At 38.3% G+C, this 26697-nt stretch overlaps 1 protein-coding gene across 1 annotated transcript in view; it reads right to left on the bottom strand.

Annotated features, from left to right (window-relative positions):
* Positions 1-880: 880 nt before the first annotated feature.
* Positions 881-26697, bottom strand: part of LOC129757519 (uncharacterized) — a 56465-nt gene continuing 30648 nt past the window's right edge. Inside the window, exon 3 of the mRNA XM_055754786.1 lies at positions 881-1968. Coding sequence (XP_055610761.1) covers positions 1107-1709 — 603 coding nt within the window. The 5' untranslated portion in view covers positions 1710-1968 and the 3' untranslated portion in view covers positions 881-1106. The remainder of the gene's footprint in view (positions 1969-26697) is intronic.

Below are 26697 nucleotides of genomic sequence, written 5' to 3'. Positions count from 1 at the left end.
ACTGAATTTGATTGGCTCGGGTCGATCATGTTTGAAATGAACGAAACAACTCAAAGAAAACAAAGCGGCGGCGCGCACACTATTATGCGCCTAATTTAAAGTTGCGGGATTTCGCGGCGACGTGGCGCGACGTCCATGAAGGTGGAGGAGGCTGCACGCGTATGGATCCCGTGCACGGCGGCGCGGTAATGCGAAAGCAACGGTTCATTTTAATCGGTTCGCGGGACGGATGAGACTCGGGGCCTCTTTCGGTAGGGAAATGAAGCGATTGACCCTTTGCCATTCGGAGAACAGCACACAAAACGGTTCGGCCTGGATGTGTTTAGTTAGTTGTTATTTGGTACCGTTTCAATCCGTCGAAGTCTTCTTAGTTCGTGTCCACGGGGAAGTGCACGACTTCAGGAGATAACGATTCGGAATCCCCTTTCTCTCTTTCTCTGGTTGCTGGTTGCTGGATCCGACTCGGATCGGATTAGTCACGGATGGTTACAGAAGAAGTGGCCCTCGACATTGATCATTCCTCTGGCCATCGGAATTATCTGTACAACGAGTTAAGGCTCATGCTCATGCTGCTACATAGTAGGTAGTTAGTGCGGTCAGTTTGCGATTGGGACCTTCCAAGCGGGCACCTAATCCGTAATCGGGGGCAGGTAGGGTTGCAAATCGAAACTACCTGATCGGGATTAAGGTCGAGATCGAGCATTACTTGATATAGAACTGAGAACGTCGCAAAAGGACGGCAGCTGAAAACATAATCCTGCAAGAGGTAATCTATGGAAGAGCAGCCCTCTAATGATCTTCGTCCGAAACAGGGATGCCGCTGAGCCGTTTTAGTACGCTATATACAATTTAGGGTTACGCTATATACAGAGGACTCGAGCGGGATCAATCTCTGCACATGGACTGAGACCCAAAGAAGCGCTCTAATCCTCTTGCGACAGTTCTAATCCGAACGTACCTCGTTCGACAACCATAAACCCGAATCGGATCGTTTCGATAAGCACGATTAGTGTCGATGCTGCTGCTGTTACTGTTCAGGGGCGGTGTCGTCATCGGGGATTAGTAGTTAGCTGTAACGAAACTGGGGGAACCTGGTTCGCTTGCACTTACGTACGGAGGACTCCTCCTGGACCTCTCCTGGATCTCGTGGATTTCAATCCAATCCAATAACAACAACAACAATACATACCACTGCCGTTGGAATCGTTCAGAGAAGACGAGTGGCTCATCATGCTGGAGGCGTGATCCTGCATGGAGACGCCGTGTTGCTGCTGCGCGTGGACCTGTATTGCCAGATTGGAAACGACTCCGGGTGGCGGCTGGGACATCGAGGAGGGCGGCGGCGGCGGATGGCTCAGGGAGGTGACGGTGTGCGTGGGCGGTTGCCCGACCAGCCCATGATGTCCGCCACCGTGGCCGCCGTGACCGTGCGCATCCAGCGGGACCGGCTGCAGGGTGATGAGCGATGCCGGCGGGAGTTGGTGGGCCACGTGGGCTGCCGGTTTGCCGTAGGATGGGTGCATTACCAGGTTGTTGTTTTCGTTGAGATGATGCCCGGACACCAAAGGGTAGCTGTAGCTGGTCGGTGTGTAGGCGGCACTCATGCCTACCGTGTTGAGCAGATGTTGTTGCTGGTCCTGTTGCTGAGATCCGGCCGACGAGGGCTGCTGCTGGGAGCTGGGATGCTGGTGCTGGTTGCTTGGTAACATGTTGGTGTTGGTTGCTGTTGTTGATGGATTGGGCTCTTAATTCTACTCGTGTTTATTCCTCTCGATCTCCTCTCGTTTTAGCTTTGGTTAAGTTGACAGCCTGTACGTATGTCTACAGTTGCGGAAGGGTGATTGCAGTTTTGCGTAAGTACGATTGCGGTGCGCTTAATTAACTTAGACGTAACTATAAAATATATAGATATATTGCTCGATGGAGAGTATCGTTAAACTGGTAGCTTAAAAGTACGTTGATGAATATCTGGAAGAGGGAGAGAAGAGAAATAAAAAAATTACATTAGGCATTTGTTGATTGGCGGTACTTATGGTAAAAAAAAAGCTCTACGATTGATCTTATATAGAAGGACGTTGAGTGCTTCATCTCCTAATGGAACAAAAAGTCTTGATTTTTTCAAAACTCTTTTTCTATTAATCTGTCTCCGTCCCAGATTTTCTTTATCCTTTAGAGTTTTAGGATTGTAAATTTTACACTCCTGACTAAAGCCGTTAAATCTCTCTTGTTTCCTAACACATTTTTAAAACATTTAAAAGTTTTGAAAACCTAGAATCATAACCCAAACTAGGATTGTTCAATTTTGGATCGATCCTCGGAAGATAGATCTTTTTAGCTCATATTTTAGATTTTTGGATCAATTTTTGAGACAGTAAATGATTAATAAAATCGGTTTATTTTCGATTAGATTTTTCGTTTTTTTTCTCAGTTTGGTCAGCTGAAAGTATTGAGTCCAGATTTTGAGAGTCAACTTTATGTCAAACAGTGCCATCTGTTTGGTATATGATCGATATCAATCCTAAAAACAAGATTGGCTTTTGCGGTATTTCCGTCAGCAGGTTTTGATGAATTTAGTACCATCATTTGAGTTTGGAAGCTTTTTTATCATCCGTAGGTAGACGGTTAATATACCTTTGAAACTTCGTGTTTTTTTGTTACAAAAAGAAGGTGTATTTTTCAAAATGGTAAGATCGATCTTAGAGAGATAGTTCCTCAAGATCCCATTTTTTAGGTGGGTCAATCCTACGACCGTTTCTCTGAATCGATCTTGAAGATCGATCTCTTTCTGAAGATCGAGCAATCCTTAGCCAAACATACAACAATTCATATTTACGTTATTCGAAGTCTAAGACATAGAAAAAAAGGAATCAACATGCTTCCCCAAAAAGGTTTTAGATCAGTTATCGAATCCTCTAAAAAAAACTTCACTTAGTACACGAGTATGGTGAAGTTAGAAGCTGTATGTTGCACATTTTAAAATCATGAACAAAAAACTGTGAAAAAATAGTGTAAAAATTTAGAAAAGTAAATTTGAAAGTTGACGTCGTTTAACACATTTTGGCGTCGTTGGATTCTTAATATTAAAAAAAATGTAACCATAAGTGCTACATATAGCTTCTAACTTCAACGTACTCGTGAACAAAGTGAAATGTTTTTCGACCAAAGGCCTCCATTTATGTATGTATAGCTTGAGAACTCATCATGCAAGTTGGACTTTTTGAGTGGTTGTTTTTTTTTTTTTAAATCCGAGTTTTATTCACATAAATGGACGAAATTTTGCGTTATATTAGAAAATTTGTTTAAAGCTGAATAATCGAAGTTCCTACTTTGAACCTACTGTTACCGTTTTACAACTGAACGGGCACGGGCAAATTTTTTTTAAACAATCTACAAATCAATTAAATATTTAATTTCATATGAAAGATTCTTATGAGAAATTATTACATAATTTTACCTATTCAAATAAATAATGAAGTTATTGTGTAGAGAGGAGATGAATGGTATGGAGAAAATGAATCAAATTTGATAAAAAATAAATAAAATAACAGTTGTATTCGGCAGCACTGAAGATAAATAAAATAAACTAAATTACTCTTTCAACGTTTGTTATTTTGGAAACACTAGGCAAAACAAACAAAACAAAGTCAGCCATTGATCTATTCTTGTGAGTAACAGACGTGTCTGAGTGAATTTCAGAATTGAGATTCATAAGAATCGTAAAATCACGACAATGGCCTGGTTGCTAGAATAAGGACAGAGAGCGCAGATTTACAAGGCTGCTGCTACGAAAAAATTGTTCCTGATTCGATCTCCAGTAGAAAGGTGGATTGGCATAGGAAGCGCAGATTTTTAAGGCAGCTGCAACGGAAAAAAAATATCTCCGGTAGAAAGACGGCGGATTGCCACAGAGAGCATTTCAAAGGCTGCTGCTACGAAAAAAATCGTTTCTGATTCGCCCTTCTGGAAAAAACGGATTGACATAGAAAGCGCAAATTTTGAGGCTGCTGTTCATTGTTTGTTTTTATTTGGTCATCCAGGGGGTAAAGATGGTATTGCCTTGAGAAGCGCATTTTTTCAAGGCTCCTGCTGATTGTATGTATTTGTTATGATTTGGCCTTCCGGTGGATAAAGACGAAATGGCTTTAGAAGCGCAGATTTTTAAGACTGTTGCAGCTGATTGTTTGCTTGATTCGGCTATCCGGTGGGAAAAGGCGGAATTGGTTTAGAAAGTGCAGATTTTTAAGGCTGCTGCTGCTGATTGTTTGTTATGATTTTGCTTTCTGGTGTAAAAAACGGAAAGGCTTTGGAAGCGCCAATTTTTAAGACTATTGCTGTTAATTGTTTGTTTTAGTTTGGCTTTCCGGTGGAAAAAGACGGTATGGATTTGGAAGCGCAGATTTTCAGGCAGCTTCTGCTGAATGTTTATTATGATTTGACCTTCCAGTGGAAAAGACGGAAAGTGTAGATGCTGCTTCTTCTGTTTTTTTAGCTTTGATTTGGCCTTCCGTTGGAAAAAAGCGAATTGGCTTAGGAAGTGTAGATTTTTAAGGCTGCTGCTGCTGCTGATTGTTTGTTGTGATTTTGCTTTCTAGTGGAAAAAGACGGAATGGTTTTGGAAGCGCCGATTGTTAAGACTATTGTTGCTGATTGTTTGTTTTAGTTTGGGTTTAGAGTGGAAAAAGACGGAATGGCTTTGGAAGCGCAGATTTTCAGCAGCTTCTACTGAATGATTGTTAAGATTTGGCCTTCCGGTGGAAAAGGACGTAATTGGCTTAGGAAGCGCGGATTTTTAAGGCTGCTTCTGCTGATGGTTTAGTTTGATTTGTCCTTCCGGTGAATAAAAGCGGAACTGGCTTAGGAAGTGCAGTTTTTTAAGGCTTTTAAGGCTGCTGATTGTTTATGTTGATTTGGCCTTCCGGTGGAAGAAGACGGAATTGGCATAAGAAGCGCAGATTTTAAAGGCTGTTTCTGCTGATTGTTTGCTTCGATTTGACCTTCCGGTGAAAAAACGGAATTGGCTAAGGAGGTGCAGATTTTTAAGGCAGCTGATGCTGATTGTTTTTTTTTTATTCGGCCTTCCGGTGGAAAAAGAAGGAATTGGCTTTGGAAGCGCAGATTTTAAGGCCGCTGTTACTGAATTTTTATTTTGATGGCCTTCCGGTGGAAAAAGGACGTAATTGGCTTAGGAAGCGTAGATTTTTAAGGCTCCTCCTGCTGATGGTTTGCTTCGATTTGATCTTCCGGTGAAAAAAACGAAATTGGCTAAGGAAGTACAGATTTTTAAGGCAGCTGATGGTGATTGTTTGTTTTGACTCGGCCTTCCGGTGGAAAAAGATGTAATTGGCTTTGGAAGCGCAGATTTTCAATGCTACTTATGCTGATTGTTTGTTTTGATTTGGCCTTCTGGTTGGTCTAAGAATACTATCGAATTATTCCGGCTCTCGTAAACATAGATAGAGTGACAAGAAAACCACAGTTCGGGAAAGCTGTTGCTAAGAAAGTTTTCGGATTGTTCTGGCTCTGGAAAAAAGCGCAAAGCGACAGAAAAAGCACATAAGCTGTTACTTAATCGAAAATCCAATATTTTTAAAATCTGATTTCGATAATATATTTCCTGTATTTTTGAATGATTACGAAATGGTTTCTGTGTTGGGAACTGAACTCTTCTTACAACATTGTAGATCTCATATGATGCTTGATTTTAGTTTCGTAATTTTTGCTTCAAATTTAAAACATCTGTTTTTCAAATCTGAGCCTGGCGATTAATTTTGAATTTATGTATTTTAAAATAAATACTGATGTTTGTTTATTTTCATACCCCCAACAGTTATGTTGATTTGAAATATAACATAGAAATTTCCGATTCCATATAAACCCCGAATATCGACAAATTTCTTTTCAATCATCTCCAACTTCTCACTTTCATGACCCGGAGATAATCTGCCAACTTAGCTGCGAGAAAATGGGACAGATCCGTTTGCACCCGGCATCTACCCACGATCATCAATCATCGGATCCCGGGTCAGCAGCAGCGAGTTGATTTTGTCAGCATTTTGCGCTGACGAATCGCGCGCATGACGAAAGCCTTCTGCCCATTTTTTTTTTTTCTACTACACAAATTAACCTTATCGCGATGGTATAACGCCATTTTTGGGGTCCCAGAGGAGGGAAAAAATAATCCCAACTTAAGCATCCGCGTTCCCAGTTCCCATTCTTTTTCCGCTTAAAGTCTCTCACTCTGTTAAGGGAAAAAAACAGTGGGGAACGGGGGACCAATAACTGTAAAGTCTTACGTTGGATATTTTTGTGTTGCTTATTTCTGACGCATACCCACACAAAATGATCCGGGAAGGTTTTTTTCCCTTACTTCTCTCACCCTCCTCTTCAGGGTTCGGGTGTATGACAGGAATTTGGCCATTCCTTTGGGTCACGATTCACGTTTTTTTGCCCCGCAGCCTGCCTGCCTGCGAGGATGGACCACAACAAATTCAGGAGGTGCTACACGAAATCTGCATACCTGTTGCGAATTTACAACCCCCAATCTGGTGTGGTCAAGCAGGGTAGAATTCACCGGGTGATTCATTTTGAATTATTTTGCTTCTTTCGTATCGTGTTTTATGGCGTTAGAAGGGAGCTTTCCTCGTTCTCGGACGAAGATGGATCTCCAAGGGAGATTGGTTCTGTTTCGATTATATCATCAGTAATAAGAAAGGCTTAGAGGGAAAGAAAGAGTACTGATGCGTCAATGTTGCCCGGACTCGAAGAAAAAACGATGTATTGTTGAAAAGTACTTGCTTATTGTGAACGAATCATCCGGAGGAGAGAAAAAAAAACACTATCCAGGAAATGCTGCTGTTGCACAGTGCATTACAATTTCCTCTCAATTAGCTCCGGCATCTTCGGCCTTTCGAGGAAATGGGTGGGCATCACCAGAGGGAAGTTTCTGGATTGAGAAGTTTATGGTTCTGTCGGCTGACTCTCACGAGGGCCTTCCAAACAACCACGATGCCTTTACACAATGATTTACTCTAAAAGTAATTAAATTTATATAGCTCATTCTCGCGGTGCGTTAATAATTGCTTTACTGACTGACTTGGGTCTTTGACTGGCAGTGGAAAAAGTGCAATACTGTTCAGCCCATCTCGTTCGCTTTTGGTCTGAAAAGTGCCCCGTGGGATGACTGTTGAAAGATGTGCAACGGAACGATGTACGTCCAACTTACGACGAATCTTACCCATCCAGTTGGGCCTGCAGCAGACTGCAGCAGACTGCAGCAGACTCTCGAATCTTGAACGCGAAACAAAAAAATAACTGTGACAAAGGTGAATGAACTGATCCGAACTTCCAAGGGGGGCGCAAGCGGGTTGCAATTGCCCCCCTTAAAGATCCAAAGTTTCGCGAACTGTTCGTTCGAACTGGTATACATGGCTGAGTAATGTCACATGAATCGGGGAGCCGCACCCAATTCCAGGCCAAACTGACTGGAACCATACCTCTGCTCCGTGCAGATATCAATGTGCCGGGCAGAAAACCAGTTCAACCGGGTCGAATCGCGCCCCAAACGAAGGCGACGCGGCACTCCGAAGCCGATGGAGACCTGATGTATTATGTAAGGCACCAGAGATCAGAACACGCTGCTGCTCCGATTGTGTTTGAACCGGAAGAGGACGTCGACGCAACGACACGATGCGACGCGACACTGGGAGAGGCTTCGGCGCCCAAGCCCCGCACCTTTGCCCGGATTCATTGTGTATTTAGACATATAGAATTCCAGGTATTGAGCATCGAAATTTTAAAGCAGTAGGTATGCTCTCTCCGGTTCAGTTGGATTGGTTAGAGTAATTTCGTGCCCGCACATTTAATGCGACTGATCAAGCACGAAATTACCCCCAGCATCTAGTTATTAGATGGGGCGTTCTTTTCGGGAATATGAATCAACTTCTGGATAAGATTCAAAATTCGTTCATGATTCACCATTTTCTTAAATATAAGTTCTTGATTAACTACCCAATCAACTAAAAATCTGTTTATTATCTGACGAGTTTGCGACGGGGGTCATTAGATGTTCCCCAAAATTGAAAATTTGAATAATTTTCACAACTAAAAAGCACAACTAAGCACATGGTTTTTTCAGATTTCAAATTTTTTTTTTATTTTTTGAGTTAGATACGGTTAGATTTTTTGTGAATAAAATTCAACCATATTTCAAAGCTATATAACATATGATATTTTTCAACGGAAATCATGAAATAGCACATCAAAACTCAATGGAATTTTATCAGCTTTCCAAATTTCAAGTAACGACCTTTAACGTGAAAAGTTGTAAATAAGCTTCAGAAGGTGTCTCATCGCCTGCATCACCGAATATTCTGCAAGAATACCACTGTATAGCCCAATTTAAGATTCAACTTCCACCTTAAAACACCAGACTCGGCCAACACATCCTTTAGGAATTATGAAATAAATAATGACAAAAAATTTTTTTATATGAATCGAAAACAAACGATGATCGAACAATTGCACTAACATGTGCAGGTAGCGCGTGCTTCTAACAACGTGAAAACAAAAGTACTTATCAAAGGAGGCAAAAAACATAACTTTTCTTGTTTAGAGCAAGTTCACTGGTGTTGGGAAAAATGGTAGAAATTTTGACGTTTTGAAAAATGCAAAAATGTTTTCAAGATCTTGGAGTATTGTATTTTTTTTACAACACAATATTGCTACTTTTGCATCACAGCATGCTAATATACAACACGTGTTGTAAATAAACTTGAAAGCCACAGATCTTGAAAATGTTTTTGCAAAATTTTAAAAATGTGCTGTAAGAGCAAGTTCACTGGTGTTGGGAAAAAGTGGTAGAAATGTTGACATTTTGAAAATTTTACCATGCAAAAATGTTTTCAAGATCTTGGGGCGTTGTATTTTTTTACAACACTGTTTCTATTTCAGCCGTATGTGATAAAAATATTGCTATTTTTGCATCACAGCATGCGAAAATACAACACGTGTTGTAAAAAAAAACTAGAAGGCCACAGATCTTGAAATTGTTTTTGTATGGTAAAATTTTCAAAATGTGCTGTAAGTGTCAAAATTTCTACCACTTTTTCCCAACACCAGAGAACTTTCTCTAAGTATCAAAATTTCTACCACTTTTCCCAACACCAGTGAACTTGCTCTTACTGTTTGTAGTGTGTTCATCATAAATTGGGGTTTACAATGGTATTTTTAACAGATTATTCAGTGATGCAGACGGTGTTTTAAGACACCATTTAAAGTTTATTTACAATTTTTCATGTTAAAGGTCATTCCTTAATTTTTTTAAATATATTATTTGGAATGCTTATAAAATTTTAATACGTTTTGACGTGCTATTTTATGATTTCCATTGAAAAAAAACAGAGTTATGTAGCTTTGAAATATGGATTAATTTTAAATATAAAAAAATCTAATCGAATCTAACTCGAAAAATAAAAATTTTAGAAATCTAAAAAATACATGAGTCTTCAAGTCGTAAAAATTAACGAAATTTTCAATTTTGGGGAAAATCAAAGAACCCTGGTGCAAATTGTCAGATCATTAAAAAATCCCCAAAACTCAAATGCAAAGTAAAACATCGGCTGAATAAAGCTTTCCCAGAGATATTGCTATCGAATTTCTCTGCGTGTATTTTAATTGAGGATCGCAATCTAAATGGAAAACTTCGAAATTCAAAACTTTTTGTCTCAAAAACTACTGGAATTTTTTTTTTGCAAACTTTGTGTTTTTGAGTTGTTCAAAGCGTTTTATTTGATTTGTGGAATATATAATAGCGCCAGCACTAAATTTTACTTCGGAAGTCCGGAAATCCGACTTCCGAAAGACTTCCGACAAAGAAAAGTGAAGTACTAGATTGTCGGAAGTCTGTGTTTTGTTGCCAGTTCACCAGCGACTTTTCTAAAATTCTTATTTAAATTCACAATTGTAGCGTGATTGACTTGGGAGTTATTCTTCTAAGCGTTGCACACTCGAAATACAAAATACGAGACACACTCATATTTGGTCCGCAATTTGTTAAAAAATCAATTTTAAACATGACAAAACGAGAAGGTTGTTTTAAGTGCGTTCAGCGTGACAAGAAAAAGTAAATTTCAATTCAAAAGTATCAATAAAGTTTTCATTGAACTGTTTATAAAATAAATAAATTCGCTGAAGTCAATCTACTTAACTGGGTGCTCAGAGGTCCAAAAAAGCCTAAAGTTTAACATTTTTTCTAGTGCTTTTGTCTTTCATTTTAACTCCTAGGTGTCTTCACAACATTTACTTGTTAGACAGTTCCCCATAACGTGAAAGTATTAAAAATAAGTTACAGCCTACTAAGATAAAAATAAAAACACTAACTTTATGTTTGAGCAGATACATACAAACTTTGTTCTACAAAGTTGTAGATATCATCAAAATAGAAACTTTGCTGAAATAATAAGAGCTATATCTCTATTCAGTGCAGAGTTATAAAGCTTCAAGTTTAAAACATACATACTTTAAATTTGTATCTTATACTTAATTTTTGTTAATTTTGAACTTACATAAATACAATGTTTATATTTATTGGGACCCTCATTACAAACATTTTGCACTATATCTTAAGTCGCTACGACCTTTCCTTCCGATATTATCACAATTTTAATTTTTCCTTAATTTTGAAAACTTCTAGGGTAAAATGAGGCAAGTGGATCCATAAACAAAATACTACATCTTGAAGCTTGATTTGAGTACTACAAACTCTGCCAGACTCCACTTGACTCCAAATCTCTTTTTTCTTGTTTAAAACTAAGAATTCATCAAATTTATGCCAATCGTACTAAAAAACGGGCGCGTGGAGACAAGTAGTTTCTGGCTGAGTGTTAAGTACTCGAATCTAGTTTCAAGATGTAGTATTTTGTATAGAAGTTTTGAAAATAAAGGTAAAATTAAACTTCGAAAGGAAAGGTCGTAGCGACTTAAGATATAGTGCAAAATTATTTTCTTAATAAATGATGTCAACATCGTATTTAACAAAAATTAGGCATAAAAAACAAATTTAAAATATGTTTTAAACTTGAAGCTTCATAACTCTGCACTAAATAGAGATATAACTCTTATTATTTCAGCAAAGTTTCATATTTTGATGATATCTACAACTTTGTAGAACAAATTAGAAAAAAAAACCTTATGGCAAAAACAAGCTCTCGGAAGCTGTATACGACATTGTTGACATAGTTTGATTGCGTGGTAATGGACGACGAAACTTACACCAAGGAAGACTTAAGACAGCTTCCGGGACAAGAGTTTTATACAATAACCGGATGGGGAAAGGTGGCAGTCTTTTTCAAGCATATTAAACTATCAAAGTTTGCTAAGAAATATCTAGTTTGGCAAGCTCTCTGTACCAGTTGTTTGAAAAGCTACATTTTAGTTGCAACCGGGACTTTCAACCAGGAAGTTTACGTGAAACAGTGTCTTCAAAAGCGTATGCTGCCTTTTCTGAAGAAACATGACTTGTCTGTGATGTTTTGGCCGGATTATGCATACTGCCATTATGAAAAAAGGCCTTGGAGTGGTATGCCGCTAACACCATTCAAGTTGTGCCCAAAGATGAGAAGCCTCCCAACACACCAGAAATGTGCCCAATCGGAAAATATTGGGCGATAGTTAAACAGAGCCTAAAGAAGACCCAAAAAAAACTATAAGCAGCGAGAAGCAGTTCAAAGCAAACTGGCGTTCTGCGATAAGGAAAGTAGATAAGGTGACTGTACAAAATCTGATGACAGGCGTCAAACAAGGCGTACTTAGTTGGACTAGGTCAACCGGAATTTTAAGCATTTTTCCGTCTTTTACATATATTGAACTTCAAAATGAAAGATACTTTGATTTTTTTAACCCTCCAAAGCCGTTCGGGTCAATATGACCCGAAGCGTACATTTCAAACATCTTTATCTTCATTCCAATATACTGATGGACTGGTAATTTTGACAGACCAAGTATGTTCTATGAAAATAATGATCAAATCAACGCCAAAAAATTAAAATTTGAGTTTTGAAAATCGGTTCATTGGGAAATGAAATACAGCTAAGCAAAGCCAAAATTGGATGACGTTCTTTTAAAGTAAGATTTTTTTCTACCGGAAGATTAGTCATAGCGGTCAACACTTTCATTGGACCCCAACATATCTATACATTGTCGGATAGATGGATTCTTGACGATTTCAAACATTAATAAAACAGTTAAATACAGAAAAGTTGTCAGAAGTTATGAGTATTTTAAAAATAAAATTGATTTTTCGGACTTTTTACTTTCTGGACCAGTTTCTGATAATCTGGTAGTACTTATCAACTTTATTTTGAAATGTTGGGTAATTAGAATAAATTACCTAGACAATGAATATAATATCATCAAAATCGGTTAACATTTGCAGCCAGGAGAACGAAATCAAACTACAGTTCAAATTTCCCCGAAACGGTTTTTTAGCGAACGGCTTTGGAAGGTTAATAAACAAATACTCGATTTACACGCGATTTAGTCTGATCACTTTTTGATCCGAACACCCTTTATTCCTCTGGACAAGCCGATCTGAGGAGTTTTGCCATCCATGTTTGTGGTCATTACAAAGCGGATAAGAGGATAGCTTAGAGTAGTATAAAACATGTTGAGAAAACAGTTTTCAAAAAAGAAAAGTATCGAATTCAAAAGGTGTCTGATGAATATTTTAAAATATTCTAAGCGGGTGAAGAAGACAATTTGAAATTGTAAAAAATTGAGTCTAGAGGACAACTTTTTTTAAAAAATCAAAAACAGAACGTTAAGAAGACAGCTTGTGAATATTTGAGAGCGTTTCAATAAAAGTCAAAATAACAGCTTAAAAGTGAGAGAAAAAATGGGTTGAGTTGAGATGACGGCTCTTGAAAAGAGAAAAACAATAAATTGAGAGAACAGCTGGTAAATACTTAAGAGCGTTGCAGCTAGAGTTAGAGGACAGGTTGAAGTTGTTTAAAAACGAGTCCAGAAGACGGCTTTGAAAAAAGAATTTTAAAAAAAATCCAAAGAACTTTAATGTTTTAAGTTATAATGGGATCGTAAAATTTCGATTTTTAGTCCAATTAATTTTCAATCAATAATACGGAACATAGCAATATCGGTTTTGTATTATAAAATAAATCATATACGTTGCCGAAGAGCTAAAAAACGCATTATACTTGTTTAAACTTGCTGTTAAGGTCAGAGTTTATTCATTCTCAACTGAATATTTAAAAGTAATCAATTGAGTCCAGGAAAACTTGCTTGTACAGAAAATAAATGACGTTAATAAGTTTCAACAAGAAAATTAAGTAGAAGTTAATAGTACTTATATATCAAACCACACTTTAGAGTGCCATTCGTTTTAAGTATCAGTTGTCGAAGCGTGGCAATTTATTTTTACTTACGATTAGGCAGTTTTCATCACGAAATTTTAAAATTTACCTGCAAGAGAGAAAAAATATATTTATTAGTTCATGCTTGTAAAGAATAAAATTGGTGGAATCGGAATACTAAAAAGGATAGTAGTTTTTTTTATTTATTTTTTTGTTATAATCGCCGCACTTTTCTATGGTTTGCTTTGATTGATATTTTTCGGTGATTTATGGAAGACGGAATTAAAACTGCTGTTAATTCTTACGTTTCGGCCTACTGAGCTTCAGATATCTTCAGAAAAAAAAACTTGTTTTACTGCGTGATTCCCTAACAGCCGTCTCTTTATATTAAGAGAAGGCCGTTAGGACAACACGCGGCAAAACAATTTTTTTTCTGAAGATGGTTGAAGTTCAGTAGGCCGAAACGTAAAAAAAGTAGTTACAATTTCGTCTTACACAAATCACCGAAAAATATTAATAAAAAAAACCACAAAAAGGATAGTAGAAATAAGGTTCATAAGACAAGTTGAGTAATGCGTCATAGACAGAGCTTGAAATCTACTGGAAATTTTTATGATGATTCTCCATCGTGCATTAATAACATTTGTAAATCAAGCTCATAAAGTTGACTTAATAACATTAAAAATCTTCGATTTATGGTAAATTGTATAGTAGAATAATAAACATAAATTATCAGGAAATCTTTATAATCTGAATGTGCCAATATTTGAAATAAAATGAAGTTCAAGCTTCGTGAAAATTACTAAATTGTATGTTTAGAAAACCCTTGAGAATTTACCATGTTCGTTAAATGAAATGGTTTAATTCAAAAATCGCAAAACAGGTAAACGTTTTTCTTCAATACAGATTGTTTCGTGAGTTTTGGATGTGTTTATTTTCATTGATCGATAAAAAAAATTCTCAAATCACTCACCAGGTTCATCATGACCCTCAAGGGTCATCTCTAAACAAATATGCCAATACTTGAAACGAGCAATGATTTATGCTTATCCATTCAATTGTATGGATATGGGGGAGTAGGTATCCCCTTGGGATAAGAATGTTGGTAGGAAGCGATTCAAAAGCGTGAGTCCAATCTCACTAAGTACCGAGATACTCTCACGTAAAAGATAAATCACCATCATGCATGATTTTTGCTTGCCTTACCACCGAAACCAAAGCCAAAACCGGTCACATGATGGTAATAAGTGTACATTGCTGACGCACCCACTTTCCACTTGGGCCACGCAAAGTGCAATGGAAGGGTCACAACCTTACTACTTCTGAAATTAATCATAACTGGTCTGGGTTAGTGTGATCTAAGGGTACACTATTGGACAGTATTATGATCGTTATGATTATGAATGGTTCTTTCCTTTGGGTTCCCACAAGGTTCTCATATGAGGTATTCCCAAAGGTGGTCCACTAGGACCGATGTTGTCAAACGTTGATCGCCGCAATCAATCAAATGCACTTCAAACGAACGGGGTTTTGTGACCCGCTTAACCTGACTGATGCCGCCCGCCTCTGTGAAGTATTTACCTAGGTAAACTTCTGCTGATCTTTGACAAATGTGATCACATCACATCAACGGTCGTTAGTAGGTAGGTCAAATTTTTCGTAATTTCTTCCGCAGAGAACTACGCCATGGGAATAGGAAGAATGGAGAAAAACCGCCGACCGGCCGCACAATTATTGCGGAATATTACGAGCTCATTACCAGAGCCAAGGAGAAGCCGGAAAAATTTACGATCCGGACAGGTTGAATGTCAAGAGCTAGTTGGATGCTTTCCCTCCAATAGGTCTACACACGGTAGGCCAAAGTTCCAGGAAACACTCCCACATTCGTCAGCGATCCTCCTCATGGATGATCTTCGGCTAGCTGAGTGAGTGACTGACGGGCTGACTAACTGCGCCGCCGCTTAGCTTAGCTACTCAGTCGAATACGAACTTGGAACTTATAACTGTTAAATTCCATCCTACACCGCAGAAGCCGCGCACAAATCTTGAGTTCGAATACAAAATGTGGAGAGGCCACGCTCCCAGTGAACGATCCCAGCGAATGGATAAGAGTGAGCCTCTTTTTTATTGGCCTTATGATGATGATGCGCGGCTTGTTTTAATACGCGCAGAGCTTCTGGGCAACCGGGAAACTCCGATCGAGAGAAGAATCCCTCCTGCCTGCGAAGAACGGGGCATCGCGCGGCTAGTTCATCATCCGGATCATCACTTCTATTTGCCCATTTCACTGTGTTATTATTTCCATTTAAATTTGTGCTGCATGGGGGTGCGCGCTCATTTGCCCCCAACAACGATTCAAAAGCTCTCAGAGGCCGTCGGATCGTTGAGCGTAATTTAACAATTAAATTTATTTGACTTTTACGATCTGCTTAGGAGCGTTTTGCTCTAAACATTGATCGTAGCGAACAAATTTGTAAACAAATAGCTACCTAATCACTTCTTTACGAAACAATTTTAATTGTCTACCTGTGCCGAGGCACAAGAAGATCTGCTTAAGAGCTTCTTTCCCTTTTCCGAGCTATAGGCATATGTGTTTGAGTCGCTTCAGAAGATGCCATTATGATTATAATTTTACTGTTTATGGAAAATTTCTCATCACCATTAGATTGTCACCGGGCTCAGTCTTCTGCCATAAGCTAGCTCGCTACCTATAATAGAGGAAAGCTGCGTGTCCGGGCATGATTTGACGCTTCCTCCGACTCGAAAGTGATTCGCGCATCAACAGACCTTTTTTGTGTGAGAGCTGTCAAAAGTTTAACAACCTTCTCTTCCTTGGTCTCGTCAAATGGTGTCGGTAACTACACAAAAATATGCTCACGGTAGGGCAACAATGGGCGATCGCGTAATTGATCGAGCTGGCGCGCGCTCTCAGAGCTAGTCATATGGTGTTGAATGTAATTGCTTCCCCCTTTCTGCGTTTCCCCAACGTCAATTCTTTTGCAGGAAAAAAAACATGGAATGGTTTGTAAAAGCTTTATTGAATAGGAAGATGACTAAAGGAAACATTTGTCGCGCCCTCTCGCTGTGACGTCGGCGGTCTGAAGATGGACCCCTGCTTGGTCGACTCTCTAAAATGTCTTTTTTTGTTAGATGAATAGTACCGTTAAACTTGTCAGATGTTTTTAGATTAAGCATTCTAAAATTATTCTCGCAGGTTTCAGGGCCGAGCAATTCCTGGATATTTTTTTGTAAACCTAGCAAGTACCGGGCTCCGGATTTTAAGTTTTTGAGCAAAAAAAAATCGGGCAATATTTGGACAAACCTGAGCCCGGTGTCGAATCGTTGAAGAAACAGAAGGGTGAGATTGTCCCTCGTTTCACTATAAGTCATTAGGAGTTTACCATAATTTAGCCTCATCAACACAGAATCCTCTAATAACAGATTAAAAGTTACGATGCTTGAGATTCTAAAAAAATGTCCAAGCTAGATTTATGAAGTAAGATCATGAGACCTTGGAAATAAGATATACATTAATTTGCAGATAAATGTAACAAGGACAAACCGAAATTTTCATTCTTTTTAAAATACAGAGGTCTTTAGTCATATTTCAATATTGGTATTTACTTTCACATAAAATGGAAGCTAATAAACAGGTGACAACTACACCAGGAAAAAAATTCCGATACATCAATATCGATCGCATCATTCCCGCATAACGTCTCGGAGTGCAGCAAAGTTCATCTTCCCAGGCGTATTCGCGGCCCCCAGAACAACTGGGTGATCCCCACGACATCACATTTCAATAAAACCAACACGAAATAATTGACGCCAGCGCCAATTACAGTGCTATTAATTAAAACCGTTCGCGATCCGGCCAAGCGAACTCGCCTGCCGGTGATCGACCTACGCGAGAGTTGTTTTTATTTTGTTTTACGACCCATTTGCGTACTGTTCTGTATAGGTACGCAAATGTATGGAGGGAAATTAGAAACCCTTGCGTATACGTGCGAGCTTTATAGCTTCTCATATATTTAAACCGATTTAACCTTTCTCGTAAAGGTGGATTCTTCCAGGCACCTCGCAGCATCCATGGAGCCTCACATAGAGGGTCCGGAGACTTTATGGCTTCCTCTCCCTGCGAGTCGGGAGTGAGAATTTTGTGAGATGTGAAATTGGCCCCTTTTACCTAATTTCCGCAAGATCACGAAAAAACCATCGTATGCATGTATACGGCGTGCTTAAAATTGTAATTAAATTAATGCTGGATTAACTCACTTTGCCACTCAAACCAGAGGAACAGCATCACTATTCCACTGGGGCGGCAGAAACAGCATCAGCGGTCATCATCGGTTCATCTGCGAGTCTGGTGGTTGCTTTTCTTCTCCTCAAGTCGTCATCGTTGGCTTCGCGATCCCTTGACTTTGGCTCCTAACGGTTCCGTATCGGGAAATATCAATCTCGAATGGAATGCTTTGATGCCTTTGATCCCATCCCGGGAGAACATGACGAACGAGAGACGTCTTTCCGACGTCTTGCGATCATGATTTGCGGATTACAGAAACGGGTCAAAGCCGAAGGTCGTTCAACCATACGGTGATTTTTTTCCTGTAGAACTGTGATTTTTCAAAAATTTTACTAGAAGCGTTGGAAATCGGATCACACCAGAACAAATCCAATAAGAAACTAGTAAAAAAACTTGATAACAATATGGTTAAAAAAATGATTTAATGGCAAATATGATAACTAACCCAAGATAGGTAGAAGAAAAGGTATAACATTGTGCTTAACCTCAATCGACAGAGCCTTGAATACGCAGGGTCAAAAATGTAATTAAATTTGAAACAAAATAACAATTTATGGAAAATTGAGGGTTCTTATTGCTCAAATAAGAAATCAGTCACATTCTCTGAGATAACTTGTGTGGCAATTAGTAAAATTTATGTGCAAAAACTTTCAGTATTCTGACTACGAAACGGTTTTTCTTAGGAAATTTAGCAGTTCTTCAGCAAAATATTTGAATTTCAGAAAGCATTTTTTACAAATGAAGTTGAAAAATATGCTTAAAAAAATGACCTGTTACAATTTGTAATGACTGCTGCTTTATTTTAGATCCTACAAAAAGAAAAATGTTTCAACTTTAAGGAATTTCACGAAAAGCAATTTTTTAACTCGATACAAATCCTCATTCATTTTTTCCATCCGCTTAAGCGCTTAATACCAAGGTTGCCGTTGTGTTTTTGAGATAACAAATTCTGACTTTCTGTGATTTTACCCCAAAATTCTGTGATGCTATTTGATTTAATTTAATTGAAAATCCATGATGAATTGGGTCTTTTTTACATTCAAGTTGGGTAAAATCAATTAAAATGATCAATGTTATCACACTTAATGCAAAGGAAGAAACCTAAATTTTATATTGGCAAAAAAGTAATAATTTTGGGAATCCATTCAAAATTCAAAAATTCTGTGAAATCTGTGAGTTTTTCAAAATTCTGTGTTCTGTGACACAAATTCTGTGATGAATATTTGCTCAAAATTCTGTGAAATTAAAGATTTTTCTGTGATTTCGTCAACCTTGCTTAATACCTACATTGTTAATACTCTGGTGAAAATTTTATATTTTTTGTAGAATTTAAAAATTATTAGTTTTTCTAGAAAACTTAAATTTTTACAAATTTTCAAAGATTTCTATGGAACTTCTAAAACTATTTTTTGGTTGGCCTACTAATAAATATGCAAGCAACAGAGTAGTAAACCTAAAGAATCTAGCTATTCTGATACTGACCACTTGATCGGAGTTCGAGTAGGCGTTGACTCGCGCAGACGTCAAAAACTTTCGTTCTGTGAAAAAGTCGTTCTAACTGATGAAAAAATTGTTGGCATTCCCCCGATCAGGGTGAATGTAAACAACACACGCAGTTCAAGGTAAACGCTAAGTGGTTTTTGTTTAAAAGACAGTTAGGTGAAGTGAAATAAAGAACTCCAAATTCTACCGGGCCGGTGCCGTGGAAGGTGGTTAAGTTGTAGACCAGGTGTTGGTCGTCGGACCAGGAGCCTCTGGTGGACTTACGAGCCGGGAACTACGAAAGGTCGTCTAGCCGGTGCCATGGAAAGGCGTCGAACCGGAAACAAAAGTGAAGGTCGTTAGGCTAGAGCTACAGGGAGGCGTCAGGCCTCTGGAGGAGCGTCAAGGCGGAAGCCTTCGATTTGCTCCAAAGGGTGTCGAGCCGTGAGAAACGGCATCAGTAACAAGAATGATGTCGGGCCAGACGGAGGATTGTCTTCTAGCGAACCGAAGGAAGTTGTGATCAAGCGGAACTGATTAGAAGTTTGTCGAGCCTGGGACCGTCCGGAGGCGTCGAGCCGGGATTCCATTCTAAGGCCTGGAATCCGATGGAAGGTGTTCGTGCCTGGAATCCATTCGGAGATGATCGAATGGGGAATCCTTTCGGTGGCGTCGAGACGGAAAACCATTCGGTGGCTTCGAGCCAGGAATCCATGTGGAGGCGTTGTGCCTGGGATCCAATCGGAAGGTGATCCAGCCTGGTATCCGATTGGAAGGCAGTTGAGCCGGGAATCCGAAGAAGGTCGCGAGCCGCTGGGAAGGGCGTAAAGCCTTGAGAAACGCCATCGAATCGCAAGAAGGGGTTGGGCTGAAGGTGATGGTTGTGGTCCGGCGCGGTGCTTTACTGAGCTGTGAACTGCATGTGTTGAGGAGGAGTGTCGGCATTCCCCCGATCTGGGTGAATGAAAACAACACACGCAGTTCAAAGTAAACCCTAAGTGGTTTTGTATAAAAGACAGTTAGGCCGATGACATAGTGAGAGTGAGGCGATGCGAATTTACGGACGCAGCCTATGCGAACTCGAGCGGCGGAACAAATTGACATCTGATTCGCCGCGTTGAGTATGTCAGGTTTAAGCGATTCACATACATTTTCATCAAATGTGGTTCACCGCATTTGATCGCATTCGCTGCATCGCATCGCATCGTATTCACTATGTCATCGGCCTTAGGTGATGTGAAATAAAGTATTCCAAATTCTACCAAAAACGAGAACGAGTGTATTCTTTCCATTGCCCAAGTGCTGCACAACAAAAATCAGCTTCAGAAACTTCGGTTGCAGTAGGTTCCGACATCAACAACAGCATCAGCCAGGCACCTGTCAACTTCAGATGTACGGTTCCGAATCAGCGAAGAATGTGTCCTGTCGACGAAAATCTTTCTGGTGAGATCCAACCTTTTGAAGGTTTCAGACTTTTGCATTGTATGGTTTCATATGAAGTTTTTGTGCATAAAGCGTAGAAACCTTTGAAAGTGAACTTGTTGTGTGTCCTTCCCTTGTTTCAGTATCTTTTGCGGTATGTACCACATGGTTGGCCTGGCCGTAGTAATCTCTGCAATGCTTCTCCAAATGTAACAGAGATTACGTTGAAAACAAAAATAAAGTACGCAAGTGTTTCATTTTTCAGGATGCTTACAAGTTTTGGCTATGTTAGTATAAGAAGAAGAAGGATATGACACACTGACCTACTCAACGTTATGGCATAAATTGATGAACAATATCAAATGATGATCGAAGAAGTCTTAATATGCAGCTCGAAATTGACATAGTTGAAATTCATAAGGGAATTGACTCATCACCTGACCTACTTAAAAAATCTCTGCCCCGCTCTGATTTGTTTTTGCAAGTCTCACTTGACATTGAACACCTTTAATTTAGGTTAAAAATCGACCAAGCCAGTTTCACTGAAACAACTTGGATAAGCTATAAATAAAAAAAAATGTAGACCTCAACTAGCTCTGGATGACTCCCGCTTTCCATCAGTTTTTTTTTTCATACGATAAACCGCACTCGGATTGTGAGGGACATGCCAAAGACAGGCCTCATAAGAAAAGTTGGGGCATTGTTGTTGCCTTCGAGAACCGAGAGTGTGGTCTCTCGAATCTGCTGATGATGACTAATGACCAATATGGAAGACGCTATAGTGAAGCTGACGACTGACTGCTGACGATGATGATGTAGCTGTAAATTTGAAGTCGTAAGCAAATTAACGAGTACGTTTTCGCATTTGTCGTCAACGACGGCTGGATGAGAGAAATGCTTATCCAGCGGATTTTCTCGCTAACTCCACATTTCACTGAAAGGGAGCTTTTGCTCCACTAAAATCCGAGCTTCAATGCTGCAGAAGTGGATTGTTTATCCCAGTAATTATCGTCGGGGTGCTTGTTAGCGCTCGGGCTGACACGATTTCCTTTCTGCTCCTAATGACATCCCTATGTTTGGTCTAGGGAGCCGCCGCGGCTCGAGACTGAGTAGCGGTAACTTAACTCTTCCAAGATCGGTGGTAAATCCATCCCGTCAGCATAAACTCTGAAATGTGAGTGCTTCCTATGTGGGCGACATTTTTCAATCCGTCTTCTGTGAGAACTGATCGACCGGGTTGGTCGTATCAATGGCTAAAGTCAACATCCCCACAAAGCAGCTGAAACAGCTCAACACCCACTCGGTTTTAAACCTAATGAATATTGTAATTAAATCGTGAATTTAAGACCACAAACAGCGAGGGCGATAAACGTCAAGTGCAATATAATTGCAAGACGATGGAAAACGCTCCACACCTTTCGGAGACATTGAAAGAGCAAGTAAAAAAACGCCATGCTTTTCATAATTTTTCCCGCCCCCCTAAACATCTATTGTTGTTCTACTCATTAATTCGCTTAGACGTTTCGTAGCACGAGTCGCCGCAATCGTCGGCGTAAACTGCACAGTTGATGATCGCTTAACACTTTGCTGACTTAAATTACCACTCAGATTATTATTCTATCACCCAGAATCAGTCTACACGGTTGAAAAATTGTTAGAAACAGACAGAAAAAACAATAGACCAACAGTTCAAGCAGATGGCGTTGGGCACGCGTCCACTTTCTCAGAGCTCGCCACTTGTAAATTCCCCAATCTGCAAGTGCTACCCATCTTTGAGCCGCCTCGAACTTCCACCCCCGCATTGCGGAAGACAGGTGATGCTGATGATAGGTTGCTCTCCTGTTCTTTCTTCTTCCGAGCTCTAACTGTTTCGGAAGCGCAGGTGCCATCAGTACCTACAGATTGTTTTGTGTTTCGGTCTTCTAGCTTTTCCTTCCGTGGTCCCCGTCGAAGAAAGTTCCACCAATTATGTGTAAATTAGATTGCGCTCCCCACCCGGTGTTAGTTTAACGCCGGTATTACTAATGATTTGATGAGATTCATACCGGTGTGTTGTTTGCCGCGATAGCTAACCTATCTGTCAAACAGTTGTCTCGCCAGAATTGTCTAGGAAATTCTAAACGAGACGCGCCTGATTTGCTTTGGAAAACGATTGGAATTTATTTCCGAGACAAGAGGACGGTGAACAAGTTAAACAAATCGTTTTGCGTTTGTTTCGTTGATAAAACAAAACATGAATAAAGACACTTCTGTGATAGAAAGTTCGTAAAAAGATACATCAGAAAGCCAAAATGATAATAAAAAAACGGAAACGGAAAGTTGAGATTCTCCAAATGAGTAGCTTAGAACTGTCCAACAATTTTTGTTCAAATATGCCACTTTTTACTATGATCATCACGGTCGATGAAGGTCTTTATAGATATAAGCAATCCTAATGTTTATCAACACAAAAAATGCTTATCCAGTTCCATCGAAGGTCAGACAAACGTCAGCTGAAACCTTTGACCTATCACCACGAGTCTGACTCGTTGTTGTAAATTTCCTTTGTGATTCAACAATCGTTTAGCCTACAACCAAGAGTCTGACTCATTGTAAGAAAAATCGTCTATCATAAAGCAAAAGATTCAGACTTAGCTTAGCTTAGCTTAGCTTGTTTGACTACTCAAATCCTCCTTAAATTATTAAGCCCGAAATGCTTTAATTAGTCTTCAAAAATACCACTATTTCTCATGGTTTTAAATAAAACTATAATATTATATAATGGTTGCAACTCCGTAATTGATCGAGGCCATCAATTTTGTACAAGGGCCAAAACAATGCAGCTTGGGATAAGCAACTCATTCTCAATGCACAAAACTCATGCTCTCCCTTTGAAAAATGATCAATAACGGCGCCGGCCACGTCCTAGTAGTCAAAGAGGGATGAAGGAAGGATTGTTAGTAAGATACTTTTTTGGAACAACCATTCATCTGTTATTCCAGTTTTCTTCAAAAACTTGTTTTTAAAACTCTGAAACAATGATAAGTCAGTATCACCAGCTATAGAAACCGTCTATACGTCTGCGAATCTATATATTCAAGTTTCTCAGGAAGGGTTGTTTAAGTGAGGGAAAGGTTTAGATCAGGAGCCATTTTTGGAAAATGGTGCGATTTTGGTTGACTTACACCTCCTATGCTCCTAGACATTTCCTAACAATACTCGTAATAATATCCACGAGGTGTTTTAATTAGAAAATTTAAAAAGATTTATGAACTCGCAAATAATTAAAAAAGCAACCATTCAAATTTTCTACAAGCTAGCTGTTTCCCTCACTATAATCTCTAACTCATCAATGATTCTCGAAACCACACTTGAAATAACAAATAACCACTAAAAACGTGGAATGAAGAATCAAAAAGTTATAGATGATGCAATTTGAAAACATGTTGAATTTTAGGAATGTTTTGCAGAAATTGCTTTTGAAAAACTTTGCGGCTCGTTGCCAATCTTTGCTTCATAATATTGTAGTTTAATACTTTTTGGTTATTAATGTAGATAATTTTAATTTTCTGAAATTATTTTCAAACATGCCACCTTTAAAGTGATCTTTTAAAGAAAAAAATAGAAAAAAAAAAACATAACGCAAAAGATTTAGACTTAAGGTATTTAGTATTTAGTTATTGAGTCAAAACAAAAGAAACGAGCCAGACTCGTGGTGAGAATTTTGTTCACGTTACAAGTATTATTATTGGAATGTTAGAATTTCCCTTGCCATGGGAGAAGACAAAATTGAATCATATTGAATTAGGCTATTAATAATCTTGCTCATTTCTTCAGATCTAGAGATTGACCTGAAACTTTTCAAGAGTGTTATAGAACATTGCAAAAATGAGTTGTTCTAGTGGTACTTCGATTCATCTTCAGCAGTCTGACTTTAGGTGGTCTTCGACTTTGTTTGAGATAAAACTATCAAAAGTTACCGTTTTGCTTACAACCAAAATATTCGTGATAACAGTAAAGACAGTCCTAAACTAAAATCACGAGTCTCACTTGTAGTAGTTAGCGGTTTTCAGCCACGAGGCTAACTCGTGGGGAGAATGTGTTAAATGTGCAAATTGCCGCTCTCGAGGAAAGCAAAACTAATTTGATGAAGCTCTCATTAAACTAGATAGATTGTCAGATTTACAGATAATCTAAGAAGTTTTAAAAAAAATCATAAAATATCGAAAATTTGAGGTTTTTAAATTCATTTTCACTAGCCTGAATCGTTGTCATCAGACTAAACCTTCATCAGTTCAATCGTTTGGCCTTCAACCACAAATTTGCCTCGTTTTTTTTTAAAAATCTATATCTTGGGATGGGATGTCTTGGGAAGAGTTTGAGTTAAATAACGAAGACCACGAGTCAGACTCGTGTTGACAAACTCTGTTCATCAGATGCTTGTATGTTTTTATTGAAATGCGCCATTTCACTTATTTTTTTAGCAGCACTACTTTTTGTAGGTGATTCTTACATACATTGGAAAAAGAGATTCCTATAATTCTCTTTCCAAAGCTGTAAGAGAGACCACTGAAGCTACAAAGTGTTCCGTAGAATGGTTCTAAAAACCTGTCTCAGCTGGAGGCTAGTTAAGTAACGGAGAATTAAGGGATCGTCTAATAGATTTTATGTGAAACATCAAGCTTCACATTTCCAAAAAACAAGTATCTTCTTGACGTCCATAAAAATGCTTCCCAGTTAATTAGAACATAATTTACTTTATTGGTATTTTGACTCGTTGAATTCTATGGAAACGCGTAAATAGATTTGAATTCATTTTTCGACGCTTGGAGACGATAATTTACGATGTTTCAAAATCGAACGGTTTTTTGATGCGACATTGTCTTATAATTTTCCCTGTAACATAAGGTTGTCAGAATTTTTTCAGTCCCTATTCGGGCTATTTTATCTAATAACCTGGGCATCCCGGGCATATGATTTCAAACAAGGCCGTGCAAACGGAAGGGGGGGAGGGTTAGGGCTTTAATCCCACCCCCATGGAGATTTTTTCCGAGTAAAATTTTTCAGTTCAAGAAATTTACCGTACATGTTAGAAAATTTTCTCGCCTCCGGAATTTGATCCTCAATCACTCAAGGCCTAAGACATTTAATTTTAAAACGTTTCCAAATTGATACTAATATTAAATTATATATTTCAGTTTGTAATTCAATAGACCATCTGTATTGAAACTCAAATCATTACACAAAAATAGGTTGTATTTAGAATGGGTTTATGTTAAGAAGTGTATCTGAAGCTAACAAAATTCATTTCTCAAATACTTATTTTTCATATTAACAAATTAGTAGAAGGTGACAGGCGTTAAATACTTACGATAGTCATCAGAATTAGCCAAAAAAAAACTTTAATTTCAAATTTATTATTAATCACTTTGATTATAAAAAAAAGGTCATACAAATTTTCTGTGGATTATAAATAATCTTCAAGAAACAATTTTTAGTTTCCATTTTGTTTTTTGTTTCTTGTTCTTCTAATACTCAACTCCACATTCAAAGGGTTTTTTTTATAAATTACACAAGGCCACAAAATTCACATTTTCCGCAGTTTCACATTTTCCAACTTTATAACTTATTTTCATTAAATTAATTAAATCTAAATATGCTGTTATTGATTTTTTTTCTATCAGGTTTTCTTTTTTGATACAACTTTTGGATGTGTAAAAATTATATTTAAGAATAATCGGAATTTTTTAGACAAAACTTCAAAGCTTTGCAAAAAAAATCAATAAACGTTTAAATTTAATCATCAACTTTTTTAAGATCACAAGTTAATTTGACTTCTGCGAAAAAAGTTTGACAAGTTTTCTGTTGAAAAAGGGAAATTTTAACCATTTTTTAAGAAAAGTTTCAAAAAAATAAATTTTAGACATCTTTAAAGCAAAAATCAAATAATTTTGCAGGCTTCAACAATAAGGTTTAATTATATGAAACCTTTGTATTGTTATGATATTTCTCTAATTTTTAAGAACTGTTTAGTTTAATATTTAGAGATTATTCATCATCATCATGATAAAAATATTTTTCCTTCTTAGTCAAATGAAGTAAACAAATCCAGAGTCATTTTTTGTTCTTTCATGTAGATTTGTTAGT

This window comes from Uranotaenia lowii, chromosome 3, assembly GCF_029784155.1.
Source record: "Uranotaenia lowii strain MFRU-FL chromosome 3, ASM2978415v1, whole genome shotgun sequence".
Classification (NCBI taxonomy): Eukaryota; Metazoa; Arthropoda; class Insecta; order Diptera; family Culicidae; genus Uranotaenia; species Uranotaenia lowii.
This window is presented reverse-complemented; position numbering and strand designations above follow the sequence as displayed.